This window comes from Capsicum annuum, chromosome 11 (genome assembly GCF_002878395.1).
Source record: "Capsicum annuum cultivar UCD-10X-F1 chromosome 11, UCD10Xv1.1, whole genome shotgun sequence".
In the NCBI taxonomy this organism is placed as follows: Eukaryota; Viridiplantae; Streptophyta; class Magnoliopsida; order Solanales; family Solanaceae; genus Capsicum; species Capsicum annuum.
In genome coordinates this window covers 89757643-89767531 of record NC_061121.1, presented here as the reverse complement: position 1 = coordinate 89767531, position 9889 = coordinate 89757643, and the positions used below count along the sequence as shown (strand labels likewise).

At 39.7% G+C, this 9889-nt stretch overlaps 1 protein-coding gene across 1 annotated transcript in view; it reads right to left on the bottom strand.

Annotated features, from left to right (window-relative positions):
- Positions 1-4148, bottom strand: part of LOC107847390 (ATP-dependent DNA helicase Q-like 5) — a 25114-nt gene extending 20966 nt beyond the window's left edge. The window contains 10 exon segments of the mRNA XM_047398837.1: positions 358-487; positions 573-790; positions 1148-1201; positions 1293-1367; positions 1484-1537; positions 1640-1718; positions 1807-2067; positions 2194-2303; positions 2782-2835; positions 2921-4148. Coding sequence (XP_047254793.1) covers positions 358-487; positions 573-790; positions 1148-1201; positions 1293-1367; positions 1484-1537; positions 1640-1718; positions 1807-2067; positions 2194-2303; positions 2782-2835; positions 2921-4036 — 2151 coding nt within the window. The 5' untranslated portion in view covers positions 4037-4148.
- Between the last annotated feature and the right edge of the window lie 5741 nt (positions 4149-9889).

The following is a 9889-nucleotide window of genomic DNA, read 5'->3' as shown; positions in this document are numbered from 1 at the left end:
AATACTGCATGTACAGGTCAGTATCATTAAAAAAAAGGTGTTATTGTTTAGGATCAAGGATTTTCTTCTTTTCATGTCCACTGTTCTATTAAGTTGTTTCAATGATTAATAATCTCATCAACATACTGCACGTCACAAATTCAGATGCGACCAAATATTCAGTCTGTTACTATGCTCAAGGATATATGAAGAAAGGCCCAATCCTTTGGGTTGCAGGTATATTGTCTTGAAAAAGGGTTTTTAACCCAAAAAAAATCAAACTGCTTTCTGGTAAATATAAAGTAAGTTATCGTCTAGTATTAGAAGCAATTATAAAATTGATGCACCGCATGCCAATTTAAATGAGAGAAAAAGTACCTCTTCTTTCATATCAAATTTACGACAAGCAAACTCTTTAACTAGTGAACAAATTTTCCCAATAGAAATTGTGCTGCCACTGAAAATTTGACACAGCAGTTTGTTCACCACATACTCATCAACACCATCACTGAGAAAAAATAATATCAAAAGCTTTAGAATCTTTAGACTCAAACAAACTTCATGAATATTCAGAGCTTTTTTGTCTTTGTCACCTGTACATAAAACTGCGAATCTTAAAATAAGAAGCATCACCGAAAAAGAGATGGCAATAAGCGATTCTACCATCACGTCCAATCTCCTGTACAGGAGCATTAATCATGTGGTTTACAAAATTGCAGAAGTCAGTATCTCGGAAATTGCAACCATCATAAGCATAAATAACGAACTGGACATACTCTTCCAAGCTTTCTGGTAAGCTGTAATGTATTACCTGAAACAGAAGCATTTTGAAAGTCTTAATATGAATTGCATAGGACGTCAGACATTTGCTGCACATCTAATGCAGCAGTAGAATCTTTTTACTCAACATACCCATTTTTGGAGATTGTTTAACGTTAAAGTGGACTTGTAGCCAGAAATAATGACAGATGATGAGAGATATCAAAAGAAACAGCGGCAACTAGTAATCTCACACTAAAAGCAAAAAAAATAAAAACAAAAAAAGTCACTTCTCATTATTACAAGAGAATCCATGTTGAGTTGAACTGAGATCCAAAAACTATCCACTAGCAGAATAAGTATTTAAGGACAAAATGCTGAATATAGGAAAACCAAGATCAGATCTTACGGCTTCAATATCCTTCTTATTGAGTCCCATGCCAAAAGCCACAGTTGCAACAACCTTCCAGAAAATATTGACACAAGTGAATGGAACTTCCTTTATATCAAAGGATAGTATGTATTATCTACGAATTAAAAAAAAAATCTCTCACCACTCTTATCTTGTTCGCACAAAATAGTTCCTGCGTACGGCTCCGATCTTTTGCAAAAATTCCACTGTGATAACTCTGAAAATCAATTCAAATTATAAATTGCTTAGCCCGTTAGGCGTTAAATGATACACATGGTGGTGCAGGTAAGTGCAAATTATTTAGAAAAGTAAATCAAAAGGCGGATACAAAACCTTCGCCGAGATATTATTGTCGCATAGATATTTGCAAATGAAATCAGTTTCCGACTGCGTATATTGAGAATTGGAAACAAGTGCAAGTCAAGTGGTATGTGATATAGTTACAGAAAAATAAATCTTTAAACGAGAGCATCAAATAGCAAGCAACACCTGAAATTTGCAGTAAATGATGATGCTTTTAGCCTCTAAAAAGGGGGAAGACTTCAGCAAGGTCATCAGATCTTTCATCCTACAACCAATTGAGTGATTTTTGTAGCTTTCATTTACCTATTTTTTGGTTATTTAGTTTGGGAGGGAAGAAATTATGCTACACTTACCTGTTTTCACTCGAAGATACTGATAACTGCAAGTTATCCCTTGGTTTCACTACTTGAATAAGATTAGTTGATGGGATATCCAATGCGTGCATCACATAATACAATGCTTTAGTAGTTGCTGTTGCTGTCATTGCAAGTATGCATTGCGCCAATGCTTTAGTAGTTGCTGTTGCTGTCATTGCAAGTATGCATTGCGCCTTCAGTTTATCACACACCAATGATGCTTTAAGCCGCATATATGAAGGCCGAAAATTGTGTGACCTACCAAAATGGTCGTGATTATTGATTCCATACAAAAGTTACATTTTAAACAAAAGAAAAAGGAAAAGGATGACAAAATTGCAAAAGCCAGACTAGAAAATGTAACCTTGAATATCTCTGACTCACCATTCAGAAACACAGTGGGCTTCATCAATAACCACAAGTGAGATTTGAGAGTTACGAAAAATGGATAAAAATTCCGAATTGAGAAACCTCTCTGGTGAAACAAAAAGGACCTGAAACATAAGCGTCAACTTATTGATTAAGGAGGAGACAAAAGAAACAAAATGACCTCAAAAACTGTTATCATATCTGGTTTATAGCATTACATCGGAAAACAGCTAATCAAGATATAAAGAGGAAGGAAATGGGTTTGTAACACATCAACTCCCAAATTCAATTAACATCAACACTCAAATTCAATTAAATTTGCAAATAATCAACCAAGATAAACATAAAGCTTAACCAGCAAATGTGTAAGAATGGACTAAAGTTACTTTAATCATCCACTTATTAATTGTATTCTCTTACTAGTACAGGGATGTGGTAGCTATGCCCTCTAAGGTTTAGGCGAAGTCCAAAGAAATAACTCAGCTTTTTTGCCTCAGCTGGGATTTGACCCTGTCGCCTATGGTCTTCTTTCTAACTTCAATGGCTGCTTGGTCACATTTGGGAGTACACTAAATCAACTTTGGAGGCAGTAACAAAGCTTACCTTTATGGATCCTTCTTCTAGTAACCTAAACGTTTCCAAGACCTCTTCAGGTGTCTACAACAGTGAAAACATAAAGTCAGGAACTGCCCAAAATGCCATAAACTCTAACAGCTCCAAAATTGCTAAAGTTATATGTAACCTGATTGCTACACAAAAGACCACCCTCAACTGCAGCAGGCAACTGCTTTAGCTGATCAATCATCAAGGAAACCAAGGGGCTAATAACAACTGTAACTCCCTGCAAAACCATTGAAGGCAGCTGATAACACAGCGACTTCCCAGCACCTGTTGGCAAATCCAACATTGTAAATTTCCCTGAAAGCACCATCTTGATTGTCTCCAACTGCCCATCTCTAAATGAATCATACCCATAAATCAGCTTTAACAACCTCAACAAATTCTCATCCGACACCTCATTTCTAACTCTCATCACAGCTTCTTCAATCAACTCTTCATCAAAATCCAATCTTTCTCCTCTTCCCTTAAGTTCCACAACCAAACCTTCTTCATCACACAAGCCATTTTCCCCTTCCTTACCTACAACCCCAACTTTCTTTTTCCATCTCCTAAAGAACTTTTTACCAGATGATGAATTAGCAATCCTTATATTGTATTTGGATGCAAACTTTTTACCATAACCATTTATATTCAGCCTTACAAAGTTACCCTTATTAGCACAGTTAACCTTCTTTACTGGCAACGACGACGAAGCATTGCTGCTCCCTACTAAATTAGGATGTTTCTTCACAGCTTTCGTCCGACAACCCGACTCAACTGCTTCCTTTTCATTCTCTTGCGCCAACCGGTGGTCAATAGAATCAGCGTCAACGGGCTCAAAATTGAGAATGGTTTTGCCGGCTTTCGAAAAAGAAGCAAATTTCTGTAAGCACAAGGAACCTGCAGGAAGAACTTCACCGGAACTGTTGTCATGGGACAAAACGGCGTTTGCCGAACGGTGGATTTGGAATGGTAAATCGGAGAATTTGGGGGTTTCCAAGGAAGATAATTTCGAAGAACACGAGCTTTCAGAAGGAAGAGCTTCACGGGAAACGGTGTCGTTTGGGTGAATGGGGAAGGGTTTTTTGAATGAGGTTTTTTTGGGTCGTATAATTGGGCGGGAAAATTTAGTGGAAAAAACAGAGGTGTTTTTGGGTTGAGTTGTTGATTTTGCGGTAGAAAGAAGAGCACGGCGGCGCCATGGGGACTGTGACGGAGGTAATGTTGTTGATGAAATGTGAGAGCCATCGGAATCCATGGGAGTTTGGTCGGAGTTGAAGACTGGGACTTTTGCTCTCTCTTGCCTCTGCCAAAATATTCCCGTGAATGTTCTCTTAAGCTTTCTACGTACTCCTACTATATTGGGGAGAAAATTTGGCTAATAAGCCAGTAAAATGGGCTATTTCCATTTTATTATTTTAAAACAAAATAAATAAAGAAAATTTACTTATATCTCGACATATTTATCATTATTTATCTGCACATGGTGTTCATCGACCTGGAAAAGGCGTACGACAAAGTCCCCAGGGAAGTGCTTTGGAGATGCTTGGAGGTGAGTGGAGTACCGCAGGCATATATACGAGTAATTAAGGATATGTATGAGGGAGCGAAAACCCAGGTGAGGACGGCGGGAGGAGACTCAGAGCATTTCACTGTCCTGACAGGATTGCATCAGGGATCTACTCTTAGTCCCTTTTTGTTTGCGTTAGTAATGGATGTGTTGACGCGGCGTATCCAAGGGGAGGTGCCGTGGTGTATGCTTTTTGCAGACGATGTAGTCCTGATAGATGAGACTAGAGGGGGTGTGAATGACAAATTAGAGTTGTGGAGGCAAACTCTGGAGTCTAAAGGGTTCAGGGTGAGCAGAACCAAGACAGAGTATGTGGAATGTAAGTTCAATGACGTGAGGCGGGAGAATGAGGTAGTAGTGAGGCTAGAAGCACAGGAGGTAGGGAAGAGGGATAAGTTCAAGTATCTCGGGTCCGTGATCCAGAGTAACGGTGAGATTGACGAGGATGTCTCGCACCGTATTGGGGCGGGATGGATGAAGTGGAAACTCGCATCGGGGGTGCTGTGTGATAAGAAAGTGCCGCCCAAGCTTAAAGGCAAATTCTATAGGGTGGTAGTCCGTCCGGCCTTGCTGTATGGAGCGGAGTGTTGGCCAGTTAAGAACTCCCACATCCAAAAAATGAAGGTGGCAGAAATGCGGATGTTGCGCTGGATGTGTGGGCTGACCCGAGGGGATAGAGTTCGGAATGAGACTATCCGGGAGAAGGTTGGTGTGACTTCAGTGGAGTGTAAGATGCAGGAAGCACGATTGAGATGGTTCGGACACGTGAAGAGGAGGGGCATGGATGCCCCGGTCCGTAGGTGTGAGAGGCTAGCGTTGGATGGTTTTAGACGGGGTAGAGGTAGACCGAAGAAGTACTGGGGTGAGGTGATTAGGCGGGACATGGAACAGTTACAGCTCTCCGAGGACATGACCCTAGATAGGAAGGTTTGGAAGATGCGAATTACGGCAGAGGATTAGGGCCAGTTCGGGTCACTAGTGTAGGGAATTAATTGGCGGGGGTGTATCCCTGTTATGATCCTGTATTCAGTGTTCCGTGTTCCGTGTTCCATGTTTATTACGAATCTGTGTGCTTTCCTCTGCTTTATATTCCTGAATTCCTGCTTTACTCTGTTTTATATTCCCTATGGGTGCCGTATTTATGTTATGTCATCTGCTGCTGTGCTGTACTATGTATTTGTGTGATATCTCGTGACTTGAGCCGGGGGTCTTTCGGAAACAGCCTTTCTACTTCGTCAGAGGTAGAGGTATGGACTGCGTACATCTTACCCCCCCCCAGACCCCACTAAGTGGGAATACACTGGGTTTGTTGTTGTTGTTGTTTATTTTTTAGTTGTTGAAGATACATTTAAGTAATATTAGATATATCCTACAGATACATGTAGTTATTAAACTAATTTGCTTAAATTAAGGAATATAACGGCTAAATTTTCATTAATGTAGTAATTAACCTAACTAATAATGGTAAAGGCTTAATGTAACGCCCCGAGATCCCATCCCGAGACATCACACGGTGCTTATGACACCGAAGGCCACAAGCTAACCCTTTTCTGATATTTGTACCTGTACACTGCTTAATATCTGAAATAAATGCGGAAACTAGCCATAAGGTTCAACATATCGATGAATACTCAAACTACAAAAGACTGAATACTAACACATCTGACATCTTTCTGAAAAGCCTCTAAACTGTCTGAACTGTGGAGTTGATGGGACATGTGTCCAACTAACTCCGTCAACTGAAAATATAAATAAAGTCTGATGCAATAATAGTAAACTGAGATTCGTCCTCGAAAGAAGAGGACTCACGACTATGGCTACTACTGCTGACTAGGACAGAATTGCTTAGGAAACTCTGGGTCATGTGCCTCTGAACTTATGGTGCCAAACAAAACACCATAGCGCAAATGCATCAGTAGGAATGTACCGAGTATGTAGACGAGGTAGCTTAAATGCAAGGGCTCATGCATGCATAATATCTAAACAGAATAATCATGAAAATACCGAACGAGAACACATACACATACATGAATGCATAGACTATAGTCACAATCATCATAACTCTAGAGACTGAAACTCGGATACTGCCTTACTGCAGACTGAACTCACTACTGACACTGAGGTACTGAGATACTAACTCATCTGATACTGATGACTGAGAAACTGGATGTACTTACATTGATGACTGAATTCTGAGCTTACTTCTCTCGACTGACAAGATTAAAGATCAACCTCTCTAATGGATGATTAAGAAAGCTATTATCAATGGTAAGGAGACGATCATATCTGAATCTGACAACAAGAATACTCAATAGAATCTGAGACTCTGATCAAGCCTATCTGGCGGCATATCTCTGAATATGATATCAAATAACTGTATATAAGACCAAGCCTATCTGACGGGATGGTCCATGAATCAATAGAACTATCTGAGTTCCTTATAATGATAGATGATTGTATCTGACAGTCCTGATTTCTGAAGATTGATACTAAAACTGAAACTGAAACTGAAACTGTGGGAAGTAGTTACTTAATCGACATGCCCCGACCTACCACAGGTAGGGTCCAACCTGTAACCCTAATTGAAAGGGTGTCAATACCATGCCACAGCTAAAGACCTCTCTCTGGTCAATCCTCTTTGACGAATGACCCTTACCAGGCAGTCGACCTAAGGCAATATAATAGTCAAATACTCTCTCTCTGGAGGTGATAGCCTTTTCCTGATAGTGACTCCTATATCCTGCGCTGGCTACGCAGTTCTGGAGATTAGGGATTGCTACTAACAACTCCGGCCTTTCTCGCTGACGGGAAAAGTCGTCACCCCTTCCTTCGCTCGGTGCTAGTTTTTACTCCCAACTGAAAGACTTTGATACGGGTGTAGCAAGTTGTCCAACAAGTTCACGACCATTCACACATAGCCAAGCTCGGGAGTTACAAAAACTCCAAGCCTTGTTCATGCAAATGGCCATTTGTGAGTTGGTGATTGATCCACCTAATGGTCTAAATGTTTTTAAGTATGAAGAGGGGCCTTGAAGTGTAATAAACTTACACTCCAAGGCCACCCTATGGAAAGGGCAATCTGGTCATTTTCTCCTTCATTTATGGTGTAATATAAATAGACAATATTAGGGTTATTTGGCAGTTAGTTCTTTCATAATATTTTGAGACATAAACACTTGTAATATTGAGGAACTTCTCACTCTTCCATTGGAGAAGCCCCAAATCTAAAAACTCACAAGTAGAGTGATACTTGTGTTGTATCTTAGCTAGAAACAAGGATCTTGAGGTCATAGAGTTCCTCTTGGTCCAAGTAAGAACTTGGTGTTAATATTCTTTAGTCTTAGGGTCCTCTCTTGTTGTTAGGGTTCTTAAACTCTTGAATATTACATGTCAAGTTACTATCTTCTTGTAATCTTGTTAAGATTGTGTTTTGTAATCTTGAAGTCTAGTGAAGCCATGTGGGGCTCTTTCGAATTCACTAGCACCTTGTTGACTTGCTGGTTCTTGTTGAAAACTTCATCATCTTGTTCTAAAAACATGATTCTTAAAGCCTAGTGAAGTCGTGTGTGGCCTATTTCGATTCACTAGCACTTGTTGTTCAACTTGTTGTTTTTTGGTGTTAGTTTGTTCATCTTATTGTTCTTGCTGGATTCTTGCATTGTGGACTTGATATTGCATCATTTGGTATCAAAGCAAGGCTGGTTGTGTTCCTACACTACCAATCTTGGGCTTTCTTGGATGAAAATTCAAAAAAAAAATTGTTGAAATCTGAAAATTCCAAAAAAAAAAAGAGAAATATGTCCATCTTGTTGTCTTGGCCAAAATTGGTGTTTGTGTGTTTAGATCTAGGTGTTATTTTACTTGTTTAGTGTGTTTCTAGTGTTGGTTTCTTTCTCACCAACACTAAAAGTGTCTAGATCTAAAGTTGAGCTTATAATATTGACCATTGTTGTGGTAACTTGAAGTGGGTCGTAGGTTGTACCTTGTTGATGACAATTGGTGGTTTTGTGTTGTGTTCTTGAAGAAGTTGATATTGTGTTCTTGAAGGTTGTTGTGGTGTTCATCTTGTTCTTCATCTATTCTTACAACTTAAGACAACATCCAAAAGGTTGTAAGACAAGAATTATAAAGTTGTTGGTGAGAAGATTTGCACACATCACTTCCTAGACTTGACAACCATTTTTCCTTAAATCAAGAGACCTTGTTTTGTGGGATTAGTATAGTCAAATCTCACCTTTTTGAGTTTAAAAAAGTTAAAAAGAGTACAAGACTTTTACTTTCCCTCCAAAACCAATTGTCATCCATTACAAGTTGTGTGAATATTGAAATTTCAGATTTGTGACAAAAAATTATTGTGTGGGACCAAGACCAATTACATGCTGCCACGTCACCATTGCTACTGCCACGTCACTAATAAGATCAAATTTGGATATTTTCTAGTTTATAATTGTTGATTCTTGGTCTCCTTACTTGGTTCTAGACCAATTAACAAACTAGTACATTCCTACTAGGTTGTCAATTAGTCCTTTGAATCCGTTTGTTCGTGTCAACGATTACTTGGGTGCTTTTATCTTTTGAATACATTGCTACTTCTTGGTTCTAGTCCAACGAGAATTCTTTGAGTCTTAAAAAATGAATCCACTCCGGATAAGAGCGTACTCATACCTTAAGGATTCACGGGTTACTAGCCAATCTACAACACTTGTGGAACTAAAGTGTGAGGTGATCCAAAGAGTGTAAGTAAGGAGAGGATTTTTTTTTCACTAACTTGTTTGCTGATTTTGTAGGTAATACCTTGACAATGGAGGGGACTACGTCCCAAAATATGGATACTAATTCTCTTGACTCTATGAGGGCCATTCTTGAGGCCGTTACTCGGACACTTGAAAGGTTGAATACGGAAGTTGGAGCTGTGAGAGGGGATTTGACAACAATAAAGGGAGACGTGTCGGCTATTAGTGGGAGATTAGAACAAGTGGAGGGTCAAAGGAACTCTTGCCCTTCTATTCCTCTACATGTTTCTTTAAGTGGGCATGATAGAACTTCATCCGCAACCATCACTCCCGAAACAGTGCACCAAATGCTAAATCTACCCCAAGCTCCACTAAATGCCACAAGCCAAACCACTCCCTTCCCTCCAAACCATGACCCCACTAGACCAATACATTTCCAAACTCCTCAAGTTCCATAAGAGGGACTTAGACATCAAGTACCTCTGCTAAATCTGAGCCCTCCCTTCCAAGCTCCATTAAACCAAAAACCACCACCTCCACAAAATCCAATTCCTCCAAATCAAGTTCAAAATATCCAAAACCGTCCAGCCCACTTTGAGGAATATGGTAGAGAGGGGTATGAAGGATATAGAGCTTTTGAGGATGCTTATATGAGAGAAGAGGAGATGAGAAGGGGTTGTGGAGATCAAAGGAGATATCAAGGGTATGGAGAAAGAGAAAACCGATACTAAGAGAGAGATGTAGGCATCAACACCATCAAGTTGAGCTTACCAATCTTTATAGGTGAAAGTGACCCCGAGGTCTACTT